Source organism: Dermacentor variabilis, chromosome 4, assembly GCF_050947875.1.
Source record: "Dermacentor variabilis isolate Ectoservices chromosome 4, ASM5094787v1, whole genome shotgun sequence".
Lineage (NCBI taxonomy): Eukaryota > Metazoa > Arthropoda > Arachnida > Ixodida > Ixodidae > Dermacentor > Dermacentor variabilis.
In genome coordinates, this window is record NC_134571.1 from 102,569,172 (window position 1) to 102,587,874 (window position 18,703).

The 18,703-nt window shown below is 46.6% G+C and overlaps 1 protein-coding gene across 3 annotated transcripts in view; it reads left to right on the plus strand.

The window, feature by feature from the left end:
* The window catches only part of LOC142579586 (uncharacterized), a 515,154-nt gene that overhangs the window by 143,915 nt on the left and 352,536 nt on the right, over positions 1–18,703 (plus strand). For all 3 annotated transcript variants that reach the window (XM_075689952.1, XM_075689955.1, XM_075689957.1), the window contains exon 2: positions 9,122–9,215. In XM_075689952.1, coding sequence (XP_075546067.1) covers positions 9,196–9,215 — 20 coding nt within the window. In that variant the 5' untranslated portion in view covers positions 9,122–9,195. The remainder of the gene's footprint in view (positions 1–9,121; positions 9,216–18,703) is intronic.

An 18,703-nucleotide genomic window follows, 5' to 3' on the forward strand; every position in this document is an offset into this window, starting at 1 on the left:
AGCTCATATTCCAGCGAGCCTATGTCTTGAAAGTGGTAGGACAACAAATTTCAGTTCGATCACAAAGCGTTTCTCGGTATGATACGAGGTGAGAAAAATGTTCCAACGTTCTCATTAATGTCCAGGATGACGTGTTCCTGCAAACTCGGCGTTTATAGTGAAGACTCTCATTGAAGAGCTACGAAGCACAAGGCATTCGCGGCGACCTTCAATGGCAGGAGCACATTTCTTCTTTTCGGTGCATATATATAAAGACATGTCACCTCATTGAGGTTTCAATGGCTAAGTTAGGAACCCTCGTTTTCACGACCTGCGATAGGGAACGTATTCATTTACGCGGCGAACATCTGAGGCATTCTCGCAGAAGAAATATTATGCGGTCTAAGATTGCACTTCTGTGTTCGAGCAGTCACAGAGAGGTTCCGCGATGAACGTGTGCGTCCTCCTCTGGAACGTCTAGCACGCCAGGGCAATATTTCGATCGTTTGCTCAGAGTGATGCTACTGCTTTACCATGTATATAGGCTGACAAACAATTGGAATGCAATCTCGTTCGAGTATAAATTTGCAAAGGCAACAAATCAAACGGCGGTTTTCATCGGCAACGCGCGGGCCTTGTCCTGGCGTTGGGTTTTCACGTGCATCGGTATCTGTGCAACAGTTGTCTCAGCAGGCAGGGTCAGGGACATATTTTAGCACGACGTCAACCTTGCAACGGCTACCATGTTAATGAGACAAATAAATGTTTCTGACAGTCGTATAGTACAGCTCGCTGCCGACTTCGCGTAGCAAATGAAAGAAAATGCCTCTCGCCTTCTTGGATAGTAAACCACATAGCCACATTAACGCCAACAGCGAAAGCAGAACTGCTTGTGCGTCGTTCAGTGGAATTGCAGAAAAAAAAAGTGATGCTTTAGTTGGAGCTGTTAATTCAGTCTCCATTAGGTACATTTCAGAAATGTTCGTTGTATAGGCGATGATATATGGTTCAGCAAAGATAACATTTCGGCGTATGTACAGATGCCTGGAAGAAAACAGGGCAACATTTTTTGTTGTCTGTTTTCCTCCTGCGTCCGTGCAAAATTGCGCCGTTTTCCGTCATACAAATACGAAGCTGGCAGCAGGCAGCACGTAGCTAACGTGCTGCCTGCTAAAGATAAGCCTAAAGATTAGCCTATTATATCCAGAGTATACAGTATGCGTGTGACACTGATACGCGCCAGTGTACTTATGTGGTAAAAAAAAACGTTTCATGTCGTGTATGTATTACGCAAGTAATTTCTAAAACACAATACTGAACTTTATCCAGTCGTAGTAATTTTACTGTCATTCAATATAAGCTGCAAAAAAAATTATTCTTCCTTGTAAGTTTGACATTAAAGGTTACTTGTTTAGAAGCTACAACTGAGATCACCTGAACGCGACCAATTCCAAGTGACCCATCGGTGCCCTGCTGCTGTACTTACCAGACGCGAGCTGAGGTTCTCATACCGACCTCAATCTTTTGAAAGGGCTGAAGAATGTGCGCACGGCGAGATCTCAAAGCGCTTCTTGAAAACAGAGCCGTTTGGCACGGATTTTCACAAAGGCTTCCCTTATTTTCCGTATACTTGTGCAGTGCATTGGCAACTTCAGAATATGTAGCTTGAGCTGGCAACACTATCCAAATAAACAAAGATGGCTACGACAGCCAGGATCACGGGGGCCCTTCCCCTTGGTGCTGTGCTCAAGCTCTCGTTTGCGTCGTCGAATCGAGGTGTATTTCCTCGAAGCCGGGAAGGTCTGTGTGGCAGATCACATTATTTTGATCTGTCTAAAGGACTTCAGTGACGAAACCGCGGAAACAGTTGTGCTTTGCGTGCAAACGTCCGGCCTGCTTAGTGTTGTTGTCCGCCCGTTCCTTGTCCGCGCAAGCTCTCGCCTGCGTTCTAAATGCGCGCCTCGGTAAGGCCAAATCGAAACGCCAAGTGTCAACAACATGCTCAGTTGTCCACGAGGGCTTCATAATTTGAAAGACCTCTCAGCGGTGTTCAATTGGACATTAATGCTTTCGCATTCACAACTCATAAAAAGTGCACAGTTGTCCTCGGATTTTTTCGTTTCGTTGCTCCGTTGCTACAGGTACCATGATACTCGACTGTTTTCGACCTTCATATATAAGCAACTCCGCACTGTCACTTTTGTTGCAGTATATCACATAGCATCCCCCAATATGGCAGTGGCGTCTGTCATGCTTTCAGGAGCTAAATGCACATATTGTGCACTGATCGAATGAGTCCTAAAGCTGTAAGGTTGCCTGGTCAGGGTGTCTTGGGATAAAAACAAATGCGAGTTCCGGTTGTGAGTTGAGCTTAACTTTTCTCTTCAGTCAGCCGATCCGTGTGATAAAGTGGTTTGCTTCCGATGACTGTCGCTTGTTCGTGTTCGCAGCACGCAGTGTTCGAGGTAGCGTCCGGGCTTGGGAACACAACAGACACCCGCAAACCCTAATGAATGCGTCAGGAGTGAATATCAACAAATCGGGCCAAGTTGTGTTTCTTCCAACAGTTTTCCGAAACTCAGCGAGGGTTTTGTTTTGAGCAAGGTCACTTGTATTAGTGTAAACGCATGACTTGGAAACGAATTGAACCGCTTGTAATGGAATTTAGATGCGTGCACAGTATGGGAAACCAAATTAGCGGCGCCGTGCGTCGCCCGAATGCTCCAAAGCTATAGAACGAGCGCTGTTTGCTGTTGCTTCTAAATTTCTTGCGATCAAATAAACTGACAACTCACCGCGTTGAAGTAGAAAACTGCATCTTCTACTTACACCGCTAAATTAAAGCATGCTGTAAAGACGACATGTCGCCTCGCGGCATATAACATGTGTCACGATCAATTTCAGACCTTCCGAGCTAGTTATCCTTCCTGCTACCGTGCCTGTGGACAGATGTAGGCTATCGAGAATATTCTTGCTACTTGAAGCATCAGTAAGACCAATGAGGGGGCAGGAAACTGAAATAACAAAACCGAATGAAGCCTTAGCATACATCACTATAATTTATTAAAGCGCCTGCCTAAACGAAAACCAACTCTGCTATTTGACACGCCCGCACGATATCTAATATACATAAAAATAAAACAATGGTGTACTCACCCGAAAGAAAGAATTCGTCGATAACGAATTGTTTCGAACAGTTTCGAACAAACCAGCACAGTGTCAGTCACATTAGCCAAATGGCATGTTTCTGATACATGTCGCTCTTCAATGCGCGTCGTCTGCTTCCTTCGGGAAACGATGAAATATACACTGCTATCTTTCCACCGCGATGACATGCATGATGGTATGGCAAAAGTCTATCAACATCTGCTTTTTTTCTTCATCGGGCTTGTGCGGCATGGCATTACGACAATTTAAAAACTACGAGGCATTCATTGCATGCCGTGATAGGAGACTTTCTCTCGCTTTAAGCCTGAACCTAGATCGACTGGTTCTCGGCGCGGCCGCTAGGTGGTGAGCAGTGGCGTAGCCAGAAATTTCGTTCGGGGGGGGGGCTCACTTTGCAGCTCGCCCTACTCCTTATAGAAATTCTCACGCGATCAAATTCATTTAACATTAATAATAAGTGCGTTGCCATTGCCAAAGCTGCTGCAAACCAATGCTTGAACGCTAAACACTGTCAAGACAAGTTAAATACGTATTTTTTCATAAGAGAATATACACGTATGTCTCAAAAATTGGGCCCAAAATAATTGATATCAATGCTTCCATGTTTTCTGTATATTGAATAAGTAAAGCTAATACCGCACGAACTTTAGAACTATATAAGTTTGAAACCAGCAAAGCAGCGCGTGCCGCTGATATGAAAAATGTAAAGGGCATGAAATGGAACAAGTTGAGGACAAATATTTTAATAAAACTTTCTTAGCCTCCTTCGCTTTCTCAAAATGTAAACAAGGTTCTTGAATGACAAAGAGAGAGAGAGAGAGAGAGCTCTCTCTGTCATTCAAGAACCTTATTTACATTTTTGTACATATTCAACGACCAAGGAAAAATCTCAGTGACGCTGTCCTTTGTAAGAATGTATTGCGCAGGAGCAGCTGTCACCTGTCGTGTATCGTAATTGCATCGAAATTATAGTCGCAACGGAGAGCACTATAAAAAGCAGGATTTCTGCAAAATATACGAGGGCGAGTCAAATGAAAGTGAGACAATGCGAATATATGAGAAACGGGGTACCTTTTTTTAAAATGGTCTCTATGAGCATTTAGAGTCGCGTAATTCCTGTCTCATAAAGTCCCTTGGGTTGCTGCTTCAAAAAGTCTGCGACTGACTTTTTCACGTCATTGTCCGACACGAATCTGGTTCCCTTGAGCTGTTTTTTCGAATGCTCCAAAATGTGGAAATCGCAAGGCGGCAGGTCTGGGCTGCATGGCAGATGTTGCAGCGTTTCCAACTTGAACTTTGCCAGTTTTGTATTCACCACACCAGCGACGTAGGGACGGGCATTGTCGTGGAGCAAAATGACCCCGGCCATTCCTCAACTTTCCACGTTGGTTGTTCTTGATTGCGACACGCAGCCGATCCGACGTTTCACAATATCGGAAACGATTGATAGTCTCTTCAGGTTTAGCAAATTCGATCAATAATGGCCCCTGACGATCGAAAAGAAAGTCAACAACACCTTTCCGGCAGCAATGACAGCTTTTGCTTTCCTTGGGGGTGGTGAATTCAAATGTTTGCACTGTAAGCTTTGCCGTCGTATTTCAGGCTGGTAGTAGTGGCACCATGATTCGTGCCCGGTGACAATAGCAGACAACAAGTCGTCACGCTCATCGTGATACCGGATTAGATGAGTCAAGGCAGCGCCAAACCTCTCCGTCTTCTGGCGGTGGTTCAAAATCTCTGCCATCCATTGCGCACACAAGAGCGAATAACCGAGATATTCATGAATTACACTCTTAGACAAAGGTACACCCTTTGGGGCGTATATCTGCCACAGAACAATAATCGTCATCTGCCTTGCTTGCGTTTCGTTTCTTGAAAACGCCGCGCCTGCTACTTTCCCATCGGAAATGCTATGTCATGGTAACAACGCGCATGCCGTTCAACGTTAAAGGAAGGAAATACGGACAAGACAATGACGCTTATTGTTTTGTGGCAAGATACGACCCAAAGGGTGCAATTTTGATGTAGAGTGTATGGTGAGACCCGAATCGTGACTCATATTCACACGCCCTGCCAATTCGTCGATGCTTATCCTCCATTCTTGTCTAATCAGCCTTTTCAATTGTGTAGGGGGTGATTGAATGGTGGCTTTGTCTCGGTCTTGGATTGTCTTTGCAAGTTTCACGTCTTTTTTTGATCCGTATGCTCTAACGCTTCACGGTGGCCAATGAAATGCAATGTTCAACGTACACGGCAGCCATACGACGACGAATTTCTTTTTGGGAAACATCTCCATCTGTCAGACACCTCACGACACCCCGCTGTTCAACTTTTGGAGTGTCCATTGTGTCACGCAACCATGTTCAACCCAGTGTATGCGAGCATTAAAAAACCTTGATCCTCACAACTGCGTGCCACTTTTGTAAATCGGAGATGCCCCTGTGACACGCGCATGCCTCGCAGATAATGAACTGAACCATTATTTCGCAGGGGGCTGTTGGTTCACTTTCATTTCACTCGCCTTCGTACATTAGAAATACGAAGATACAATGCAATACAAAAATGCGCAGATACAGCTAGGACAAAAAAGTGCCACTGGAAAAAAAGTTGACTGCACATATACACAAAACCTCGAAACAAGATATTTAAGTACACGTATAAGTCTCCAATAAATCTCCGTATCTAAGAAAAAGTCACTATATATGATGCGTCAAACAAGGCCAATAAACATGTCGCGCAACCACAAATTCACAGATCACAGCCCCCTATCACTCCACTCCCCCTCATGTAGCTTGCGCGACGGAAGGCGGCGCGTTTCATGCCCTATTTTCTCCCTTGCGCACACAAAACTGAGCCACCATCGTCGGCTCACCCATGCCGCCTTTGTGCCCCTTTACGCTTTTATTCGCACATACAGCAATCGGAGCGCTGTCGCGATGTTATCGCCCCTGGACTTCATACGGAACATGAAGGCGACGGCGACGGCAGGAATGCGCCTGAAGTTTCTATATAACTGCTATCACAATGCTATAATAAGAGCACCCGGCTACTGAAGCGTCCCGTGGCCTTTTACCCTCCGCAAACGAAGTAAAGAAATCGAACTTTCACCATGCAGCCATTCACTGCGCCGCAATAATCTATTTTTTTTTCTTTTGTGGGACGGGGGCACCGAAATGAAGAAAGAAAGGCAAAGGAAAGTATGTTGGCCACAATCGAATATCTACTTTGGGCACCTCATGTGGCTACCGAAGGAATATCGAAGAAAGCGTGGGACGCTTGCCCCACAGGTAGTTACCATACGCATACTCCTCGGCATCATACATTGGCGAGACAAGACTTTCCGGACAGATTGCGCTCAACCGAACGCGTTGCAATCCGTCGAGTCCCCACAGTGATGGCGGCGAGTGACCAGTAATTGTTTATTTTACTCGTCTGCTAGCAAAAAAAGCGTCCAAAACTCTGCCAGGCAAAAATCCACTCGGTCAGACAAACGAACACGCCCCAAAGTGCGCCACGCGGTGGTCGGAGCAACACGAGAAAAACGCATGCGCTCTGGCTGGCTCTGGGAGCCCGCGGCTAGCGAGAACAAGAAAATTGAAGAGGCCCAATGTGTACTCGCGAATAAAAGTCAAAGTCGAAAAATGAATAAGAACGTAGTTACCTTTGCTGGCTTTATTGTCTTGACATGAATGCTTTGGCGCAGGTGAAAAAAATGTTGATATTCTTATCTTTGACATGATGGCACAGATGAACCCCACAACGCTTCGACTCATAGGACCTCGCTGCGCACTTTGCAAACTTGTCTGACAGTGTGTTGACTTGGTTTGTCTCATTGTATGGTCCGATGTACGACATTTTAGAAAACTCACTGCACCTTTGGCGTGAAATGTTTATAACCACATTAATTCCGCAAAGTTCCGGAATTTAAAACCTAAAGCACGACTTTGGAAATGCCAGTGCACCTTTCGCATCAAAAGTTTACAAGAAGTTTATAACCATAAAGCTTCAGAATTGAAATCCAAGCGCTCCCTAGATTCCGCGGCCTGTGCGAGATGCCGCGACAAGACCGTTCGCCATTAAAACGCCTTTGAAACTTTGTGCTCGGATGTAGCTCCTTGGGCGTTACGATATGTGACTCCCGGTGCATTGGCGTTGCCGCGAAATCCAGCCCAATTGCGCAATGTTCGCGCTAAAATCTCTTTTCGAGCGTGGAAAGGACATTCTAGGCGAAATCGAGCATGATTTCCGGCGCCGGGGGTTGTTCTAGTCGGCGGCGCATGACGGCACAAAAAAAATTCGGGGGGGGGGGCTGAAGCCCCATAAGCCCCCCCCCCCCCTGGCTACGCCCCTGGTGGTGAGTGATTAATTGGAGTCGCGAATTATGTGGGACGCAAATGCTATCACCTCAATTTTTCTTTTTTACCTTACATATGCTTTTGTCTTCATTACTTGCGCTAAACTGCAAGCAAGAAGCACTTCGCGCTGTGTCAATGTCATCCTTTCCTTCAACAGCTCACCGAGGGTATATAATATCGTGGCAAACCCGCACATCTGTCAGTACCTGTCAACATTACAGTAGCTATGCATCGCCGATTCTAAATAATAGAGCTGCAGTGAAGGCCAAAAAATATTTCATCGCTCAGGAAGGGCAACGTTTTTGCAACAGGAGAAATAGTCGAATAATTTGCTACCGTAGGAAGGAGAGTATTCGATAAGACTCAATTGACGGTTCTTTCTGACAAGGAACTCGGCGCTTTTTCTCAACACTGAGGATAAACCAGCTGAGTTCCTATTGTGCTCGTTACCTGCAGGCTTCAGGAAACGTTTAGGTTCCCCTCTCTGCTGGGGATGCCGTAGGAAGCAATGTCCTGTCCTAAGCGTCGTTTACGTCGGTCGGTCATATTGCTTAACTGCGTTGTGTTCGAATCCATGATGCCGACACGTTACTCCGAGACACTCTTGGTGTGTGCGTGTGCGTGCGTGCGGGTGTGTGTGTGTGTGTGTGTGTGTGTGTGTGTGTGTGTGTGTGTGTGTGTGTGTGTGTGTGTGTGTGTGTGTGTGTGTGTGTGTGTGTGTGCGCGTGTGTGTGCGCGTGTGTGTGCGCGTGTGTGTGCGTGTGTGTGTGTGTGTGTGTGTGTGTGTGTGTGTGTGTGTGTGTGTGTGTGTGTGTGTGCGTGTGTGTGTGTGTGTGTGTGTGTGTGTGTGTGTGTGTGTGTGTGTGTGTGTGTGTGTGTGTGCGTGTGCGTGTGCGTGCGCGTGCGTGCGTGCGCGAGCTTCCGCATAGTATAGCTGAGGAATGTGCCACGGAAAATAGATATTGACCGTTATTTTCATCGAAAGACTGCCATATATAAACGCAGTTTTGCGCGCAGCTCTCGATCTAGCAGCTGAGTAGTATACGTCATCCGATTATTTCGTGCACGCGCGCGTTTATATGTTGTCTTTTTTAATGCACTTTGCCTTTGCTCTCGCTCTGTCATTATTTCGGTGGTACGCCGGACAGCGAAAAGACGCAGAAGAGCGCCGGCAAGGGACCTTGCTCAAAATCGCTTAGCATAATTGCTCTTGGCTCAGCAGCGGCTCGCCAGCCGACCGGCTCTGCGGGAGGCGAGCAGTTTAGGCGTCGCGCGCGCACCAACACACGCGCTGGCGCGGCTCGGTAGAGCCTTGCCTTTAAGCCAACTCTTTGTACGCGCCGCGTCGTCGCAAGCGTGCATGCCTGGAAGAGGAGACCTCGCAGTTCCCCCGGACACAATCACCCCCAGCATTCGTTTCACGCGCGGTCGCTAATAATAATAATGAGTGTTCGCCCGCGGAGGACAAGTCTGATACGGCGTTCCCTTGTCTCTCTCGCGCGCCGATCGTTAGAACGCGTATGCAAAGGTGTGAGATTCCAATGCAATCATTTTCTCTGGGTCTTTACTTGTAAGGCCACGCTGACTCATTTTTTCCTTTTTTTTTTTTTCTGGCGCAGGCACGGAAGCTGTGGCAGCGGCGATGACAGTGGAGCAATAGAGAGATACTGCTGCTGCATTTTCCGTTCCCTGAATGTTCGCGTCTCTGCAGAGGTAAGTCATTACCTCTGGCCTTCTGGTTTCGATACCTTGTCGTAGTCCGCACCTGACTCTGTTTCGCGTCCTTTTGTTTCTTTCGCTTTTCGTCGTCTCTGACGCCGATACCGAGACGACGACAGTGTGCGCAAGCATAAGCAGGTGCGAAGAATGCACGGGCCGTTTTTATCGCTCGCTTGTACACGCGTGTCTTTTTCGTAAGCGCTAATTATATGGACACTTCTAACGTGTTCTGGAGTGGTGCCCGATCTATATACTAGACTGTGGTGCGGCGATTTTGACCTTCGGTGCCTCTGATAGCGGTCGTACGTCAGCGGCAAATGAGCTTCCTATACAATCTTGTACATGGTTCCTTCCTGGTTTCGCTTCGCCAAAAGGAAACGCTTGCGGGTCGAGCGTTGTTTCAGCTTTACGATGGTCATCCTGCAGGCAAATAACTACAAGTATGTTACTAATTATTACGCCGCGCGGTTCAATGCGGACGCATATTCCTCTAAACAGGATAGCTTTTCTTTATGTTTTCCTCATTAACGTTCGTCGCGAGAAACTTAGGGGTAACGTGCCTAATAAACGAGGCTCCACGAAGGGCTGCTTTCTTCCGCCGACAGATGACGGGAACGTCTGATGCCAATTGGCAGTCAGTGACAGTACAAAATCTGAGGCGGATGCCAAATACCGTAAGACATTCAACCTGCACGTTCAGACACACACTTATGAACCTAATCGCGACTATACATGCTCTCCGCGAGAGGGACCAGTGTTAGCGTGTGCCTACATACAGTACCGCGGTTCGCACGGGCGCTGCTGTGGAGGAACCCAGCTAACGTCTCGAAGACGACGACAGTCGTTCTCAATTTCACCGCCGTCTGAGCCTTCCTAGCCAGGAGGAAAACAACGCGAAGTCTCATGCAGCTTTAGTAAAGCAAGACAGTTGGATTCATAATTTCCTGAAAGCTCCTAGACACCAATTCATCGAGTGCGCCCTTAGACAGCATACACGAAGCATTTTCTATATTGCATCGAACGGGCTTCATTCCCGGCTTGCTGCTGTGGCAACGACGATGAGGATGTTTGCCATCTATATACTCCTTGAATGCCCCAGACACGCGAGGCAAGGACAGCCGCTAGAACAAGAGCAACACTAAATTGACACACACCGACCTTTCTCAGTCGCAAAATTTCTGGGCCCCAAGCCATCGAAAATACAGCAGCGAAAAGTACTGAACGCACTGAAACATTTTCTCGATGACACAAGCATCCTTAACGAGTCCGCTAGATGCCGCGCTGTATAGCCATACACAGTAACTACAACTTGCTTGCATTATTTGTATATATGAGCGCCAGCATATTATGTGTTACACTATTTTGTACTCTGCGCTGAAGCTCACTTTGGACTGTCATATCTCGGTGTGTGCGTTATTTTATCAATGTGCATTCCTTATCTGTCCGCCTGCCCACCGCAGACTGCATTGGGACCCCGTGTGTGGGTCTGGGACTCCCTTTAGGAACTTAGTATGGTGCTACTATATGTTCGGGTTTGTATTGGACTGTGTGCTGTGGATTTCTGGCCCTGTGACGTTGTTTCTTTTCTTTTTAGTATATATATATATAAAGAAATAAGAAATTCTGAAGTTAATGCTGCCGGGTCTCGATGTCTTTACATGCGGATCCCGACGCGCTCTTAATATTTATTTTCTTAATTTTTATTTTATTTATTTGACAATACTGCAGGCTCCAATTGGAGTCCAAGCAGGAGTGGGCACAGGAACATAATCAGAACAAAAGTACAAATATCGTCCCACTTAGGTTCCAGCAATAAGTTGATCCGCATAAAATTGCAAAATATGTGGAAATCCTAAATCAAGGAGGAGGCCGACAGATGGTATGTAGAAGTTACATAAACAGGCATGTTTATGTAATTTCTGTACCACAAATTATATGGAAAGGTGTATTATATTTTTTTCCTATTTGAAATGGAACCTTTCCATTTAGGTAAATGGAAAGTATATTTGAAAAAATGTACACCTATAGCTGGAACCTAAGTGAAACGAGATTAAAGTGTAAACATATAGGATATTTGCTTATTAATTTGAGCACGCCACTTGCAGCAGAAATCTACGATGTTGGGGACCATAAACCACTTGTTCATCTCCACTTATATGGCTTCCGGTCTCCAGTGAAAACCAAAACCACGACAGCCCGGTTTCGTGGTACGCGAGAATAAAGTACACTTGTACTCAAGTAGGGATTAAAAAAAAAGACAAGAAAATATTACGGTAATTATGAGCAGCATGAGCCACCGCTGGCAGCGTGCTGTCCGAAGCACTACTATTCACTGTACGCGTTCGAAGTGACGAGGTAAAGGAGCAAGTTTCATGGGCTGTTTTTCTGAATTTAAGAAGTTTAAGACCAATATGTGCAATAAACTTCTTGGTTAACATGGCCGTACTTCTTATGCCATAGCTACCCGCGGGTGAGTAACCGCCACCACTAGCTAGTTCGACCTATGCCATGGTCCTTGCTCAAGATGTTTGGGCGCTATTATCATCATCATCGCCGCCGTCGTCGTCGTCGTCGTCGTCATCATCATCATCATCATCATCATCATCATCATCATCACCACCACCAGCATATCTTTAAGTCCACTGCAGGACGAAGGCCTCTCCCGACGATCTCCAATTACCCCTGGCTGGAGTTAGCTGATTCCAACTTGCGCCAGCACATTTCCTAATTTCGTCACCCCATCTAATTTTCTGCCGTCCTCGACTGCGCTTCCCTTCCCTTGACATCAAATTTATAACTGTAATGGCAAGCCTGTCATCTGCCCTACTAATTACATAACCTGCCCAGTTCTATGTTTTTCTCTTAATATCGAATATAATATTGGCCACCCTCTTTGCTCTCTGATCCACACCGCTCTATTGCTGTCTCTTAACGTTACGGTTTTAACAATCTACGTGTATTCCCGTCTTCCATGACACCTAGAGCGTATAATTCCGTTCTGATGACGCAGTATAATTACCGATGGTGAAGGATCGTCCGCGGCGCGTCCTTTGCTTGCGCTGACGCTCGTTTCACTTACGCAATTCTGATAAGCTTACCAGATACACAGTCGACCACTACCGGCTAACTTGCTGTCATACTTAACGACTGCTCGTAAATGCGTTACCAGACCGGAGCCATATGCGTGATCGATCTCTTGTGGGAATATGTAATTCGGAAAGCGCTAATTAGCTAAAGCAGCTGCACGAGGTGTAGTGAGAGCAACTTGTGTGTAAAGAAGGAGACACTGCCCTTTAGGCGTTATTTTCACGTCGCGTTGTTATCGTGGGCACTGATAGAGGAAGAGCAATAGAAGTTTTCCCATGTTGACACTTTCCTGTCATCACATGGTTGCATCGGCCCATCGTGCTGTATTTGACGTCACATGAATGTGCAACCAAAACTAATCTATTATATGTGGCCCCGGTGTCGACAGGAGCCGATCGTGGCATTAGCCGGGTCAAACCTCTACATCCATAGTTGCCGTTCTGCTGGGAGTGGCCCCCTTCAGCGGTATTATTTCGCGACATGGACGTGTGCGGGCAAACTGTATGTTCCTGCTGCAGTGGCTGTAACGATTTGTTGCTTCGGCTTTCTCGCCAAAGGCGAACAGAGTCGCGATTCGCCAGTCTGGAATTACGAAGTCGGTGCTGAATTCATTGACCACATTTATTTTTACTTTCGGAGTAGGATTATCATTTAGTCAAGTAATTAAACAATGTTTAGCCACTTGAACGACGTTTAGTCGTGTCCATTTAGCCTGTGCCTCTGCTGGCAACCATGAGCAGGCGCAAGCAGGCGCCACCGCTTTGCCCTAGAAGATACCATTATGACACGCTCGTGAAACTATGAGAAAGACCTCATAGCTAAAAATGAATAAAAAAGGAAAAGAGAACACTCGCATACTGGCTAGTATATGTACTATACTAGACAGGACAACACTTCACTGTTACAGGAGGTGACGCGCAGTTGGTTTGACAAACGATGCGGCCTTCCCACTGCACCCTTTGAACGCATATTACAACGTTATGGCGACAAATTACTTCGACACATTGGAAAGGGTGAAGCCCCAGAGAGGAGGAAAAAAGAAGAGGGACTGGGGTGGACGGGGGAGCACTGATATCAATAGAAGAATTACCGCTGAAATCCTGTTAGTACTATATTTTATTTCGTGACGTGAAAAGGCAATTAGCATTTCTGCCACATTGCATTTGATACTATATTGCGGTCCAGTTTTATTGCATAGCTTCAATTTATCACAGTGTAAGTTATTTTCGCTGCTATATCCCTTTCCGTTTCATCTTCTTTATCTGTCTTAGTTCAGTGCGTCACCGAGTATTTCCGCAGAGGCGTCTTGTATCCTGCATATCAACTAAATGATTGAACTCGGCAAAGTACGTGCTCCATAGTCACGTGTTGAAGCATACTAACGTGAACGTTTGGTAAGAGAATATATTAATATCTTTCTCTTTGCATGTGCACTGTGCAACAAGGATATGTACAGGGATAAGTGCTCCGAGCGGCGCCCCGGTTACATTTTCACCATGGCAGGACCAGCCGGTAGTTAGCGCTTGACGAAAAAGAAATGGAGCCGAGTAATAGGAGTCGTTACATTAAACTGGCCCTGTGTTTTACTCACAGAGTGACCGGTTTACACCATATTCGCCTTCTTCAAATATATTGCGGGGTCCTACCGGCGTTATAAAGCACACATGCAGCTCACACCTTGTAACAAACCTCAATAACGAGTGTGGTGTCTGAAATGAGCAGACGTGAACATTGCTTCATATAGGACGACACTTCGAGCGGGCCTGTATACCGGATTGCTAGGCAATTTCTTTCGCATTTTTATTTCTTTAATTTTGTCGGGAAGGCTTGGCCACTATTTGGTTTTCTTCCTTGTAATCGCTGCCATGAACGCAATTTTGTCGCGAGTCACGACTTTACTGTGGAACTGGGACGTGACTCTGCTGCGTGTACATGCCCACAGAATTCGTACAAAATGAGCACCCCCAGCCTCACCCCCTCCCTTTCGTTTAGTATGTTGGAGAGCATTCCCCATGCGTTTACTCAGTGTATCTGCCCCCCCCCCCCACCTCCTCCCCATTCTATTGCCTTTTCCTCCTCTTCTCGCCACCTTTCGTTTTCACGCCGTTGTGATGAGACCCGCACATACGTACGCACACAGGGACGGGGAGAGAGCGAAGCCGCCGCAGATGCCGCCGCAGGGATGACGGGACAGCCGAAAATTGAATGTGTCGGTCCCGCTGTAACTTGTCACATGGCCTGTCACTTGTCCCTCGGATGGTGGCGTTTGCAGCCGCCCGCTTCCGCGGTCCACATTTCCTTTTTCTTTTTTTCGGTGCAAACTGCTTCTTTTGCGCAAAAAGCGGTGAATAGATGTGTGAGAGAGTGAAAAGAGAGCGCAGGGGAAGGCGACAGCAAACGGTGAAAAGGCGACCTGGCGTGCGGCCGGGCACCCGTCCGCGAGGCAAACGATAAAACCAAATTTGCTTCCCGCTTTATTCTTTTATTTATTTATTTTTTTACTTCTTTGGTGGATTTGCTACGCTGTGCGACTGTTGAGCAAAGCTGGACCGTCTCCGCACACACGGCTTCTGTACCACGCGTTGCGGTGAGGAACTTGGGGTTAAAAAAGAAAGAAGCCTTTCTAATTTGGCCTCGCGGTAACAGAGTTGCTTTCAAGCGCTCCCCTCCGCACCATAATGAATTCTTTGGTATACGTAGAGTGTAAAACGTATACTGTATACACAAGCGATTGGATGCTAGCTTGCAGACGCTAAAACTTATGGAAAGGAGAAAGAAAAGAAAGAAAACGAGTATTATTCGTGTGGAGTTTCTCTTCCAGGTCACGCGGAGATGCCAGCACTGTAGCTGTAGCAGCGGCTTGCGAGCACCTTACTCATTGCTGTGGCTGTACACGCTTGCTTTGACGTTGGAACTGACATGTCATTGACATTTAAGCGCTCGGGATGCTGATTATATTAACTCTAGAGCCTGTCTTTCGCGCACAGCTCACTGGATGGTCTTCGCCACCGTCTCTGCAGTTTCACTGGTTCCAACGGTGGTTCGAACAGTTCGAACAAAGCAGTTAGCAGTTCGAACAAAGCGCTCTCTACGATCTGACGCCGGCTACGATACATGGTGATAGCGAACATGGTATCTGCGAATGGGACACCGCACAGCGGAACACAGTGTTTACACACGAGGAGCTTTGTGAATTCGACCGCTGAACACCAGTTCAGTGGTCAGCGATTCTGTTCGTGTCATTATGTCTTTCGCATACATATGTAACAAGAATGTGAACGTGAAAGAGAAAGAGCTGCGTCCACGCTGGTGTATGATTAACTATATTGTTCTGATATCCAATAGACACTGAGTTGTTCTATATGAATAAGTTGTGGGGAAGGCGATTGCAGCGAGGAGGGGGTGGGGGAAGGTTTCACATGTATATTTATTTAGTTATTTTATTTAGCATATACTGTGGGAACCAGTAAAGTTCCATGCAGGAGAGGGCGTACAAAACAGTCAATGCATGCAATAGTCTTTTTCGAAAATTAAAATAAAGAATAAAACGAAATCCCCTATAAGGCGAAAGTGGGACATAGCTTCAGCAGAAAACAGCTCACATAGGAGGCATAAGAAAATGAGAACATTTTGGCAATGTATTCCACTCAGCGATCGTATTTGGAAAAAGATGAATATTTATATACATTAGTGCGTGCGAAAATTGGTTTAATATGATAGGTATATTTGTGGCGGTAGCGTCTTGCATCTTTGTCGACGACATCCTCAGGTTGAAATATCAGCTTACCAAAGTGTATCGAACGAAGCATGTTGAGCCTGGCGACTTCCCTCTTTTCTTTTAGCGATTCAAGATTTTCTAGTTGTAACATAGCTGATGGAGAGTCGTTACGTTTATAAAGATTTAATATGGAACGGGTGGATGATCTTTGAATGTTTAGAAGTTTCTTCTTCTTCGTCTTCTTTTTTTTGTGTTTGTTGTTGTTGTTGTCGTCCGACGTGTCCGCCGTGTTCGCATACTCGAGAGACAGTCTGATAATTTATTTGTATGCCTTTAGCCCAACTGAACTAGCTGAACCTTTCAGTTTGTCTTTTAAACTGAACTTCGTTTGTAACGCACAACATACATAGTCAATGTGCTTCGTCCGTTTCAGACGTGACGTTAAGGTGACGCCCAAGATACTTGAATTCTTTTATACTTTCCTGACGAAATGTGCTTCAGTATCCTACGTAAAAGCAAGCTTGCTTATTTTATTAGGGACCCAATTATGTGTTTACAACACCTATATCATACCGTCGCTTTCCAGTGTAGCTGAGTCAACGCAGAACGAACGCTGCCGACGTGGCTATTTGCAAGCATGATTATCTTGGTGTGCTCACGTTCATGGCTCGGTTTTGATCGCTTTAATGCTTCTAGTGCAGTCGGCGATACACACTACACTACTATACTACTATGTCAGCTGTCGCACCACCACACGCAGTAGTCTAATACACCAGGACGCTTCTAAAGATTGATAGTGACTTGATGGATTATTGCTGCATTTCATTCGGTTACGCATTCAACATCCCTCCTGAAAAGGGTAGCGGGGAGTGTTACAGTCTCGCAACTACAGTATATTTGGAGCCCCTCACGTTACCTTTACCTATTCAATTCGTTATGCATACCGCACCTTTCGGAGAGGTCCCAAGGGTTGCATTCTTTCGCCTATAACGTGCATATTACTGTACCCACCGATCACACTTAACCATGGGAGCTACGTCGCCCCCACGGCAAATTCCAAAAGCCCACGAACGGTTCTCGTTCTCAAGAGCGCCTTCGTTGTTTCCCCTCGTCTCATACAAACCCAATCACGTGTGCCACGCATACATATAAATATGCGACTGCCAAGTCAATTACGCGTCTCTGCGACCGCCTGCGGTCTTCACCTTCGTTTCGCCCCTTCCTCTCCCCCGCGCTCCTCTGGCCATTTCTGCCGCACGCTTCATTGATATATATATACCCCATCAGATTCTCTCTCTGAATCTCACCCCTCATACCAGCACATGTACACGTGCCAGAGATAAGGGGCTTCTCTTTTCACGCTATTTCTGCGGAGAGTTGCCAGATAAATTCTTCTTCTCATTTGCCAACTGTAGCACCACACACTGGCCGCCCCATTCTTCGCATCGATATGCGCGTTGATCTGGCCAAGCGCGTATCTTGCTCAGCGCTACAGAAGTGCCTGCGTGAGGTTCTTTCGTCTTCTTTTCTTTCTTGCTCTTCTTATTCTCGCCTGTACCCTCGGGGCCTCTCTCGCGGGAGACAGAGGGCCGCGTCGACCTCAATCCGGGCTTTCTGCTGCCGCGGCGCCCGGCAGCGTTGTTGGGAAGCCGAACGGACACTCATTCTCTAGGCGGGAGTGTGCGAGGATCGAGGCGACCCGCCGGTGGCGTTGTTGCATCTCGCAATGTGGGGAAACGCGAGCCAAGCGGTGCCTTGCAGCGAGCCGCTCGCCGGAGGGGGAGAGTTGCGTTTGAGGACCGGCTCTGCGAAGTCGCCCCGGGGCCCGTTAATTGGCGACCCCGGAAGGGCACCAGTCCCGTACCGGCTTTCTTTGTGCGTGCGCCAGCGCCCTCGGTTCCTGAAGCCGTTGTATGGACACATTGGATGCTGGCGGTGGAGGGATGGGTGCGCGTGCTGCCGTGGTCTCACGTGGCTGCTTGAGTTCCTTTATCTGTGTCTAGAGAAAAGACGGGGAATGCGGGAGATGGAAATTCAAGACGATGGAGCAAAACGTGAACAAGGTGAATGCAGGCTCCTGCATTCACCTTGTTCACGTTTTGCTCATCGTCTTTATCTGCGTCTGTGATTTCATTCCTTTCTCGTTTTTTTTTTTTTGTTTTGTTTTTCTTTGCGCGTAACGGTCTTTTCTCTTCGGGCGAGGTCACCTTGAATATCTCTCCCTTTGCTGCGTCTCAAGTGGCATCCAGTCTGAGAGAAAATTTCGGGCAGATCTCTAATAAATGATAGCTTCTACGTTAACTTTAGAGTGTGTACTGCGCACACGTTATGTGTCATGGTTTTCATGTGGTATAGCAAACTGTGGGAAAGCTTCCTTTTTTTTCTTTTTCTTTTGTTTGAGCCGACTGTCTGTGAAGTGTCTGTGACCACTAAGAACGGTTCTCTGCAGTCCATATGTCAGGCTATGAGCAATGTGATATATGTTACCTTATCGGCCCTGATTTATTTTTATTGTTATTTTTATTGGTTAAATTTGGCTGTCTAGTGCTTGGCTGCAAACTACTAGATAGCTTAAACAGTTCACTTCATTAATCACAATCCTTCATTGATTTAACAATTTAACGTTGTGGAGAAGCGACCGACATATTGTACTTGCTGCCAACATTTTCTATCCATA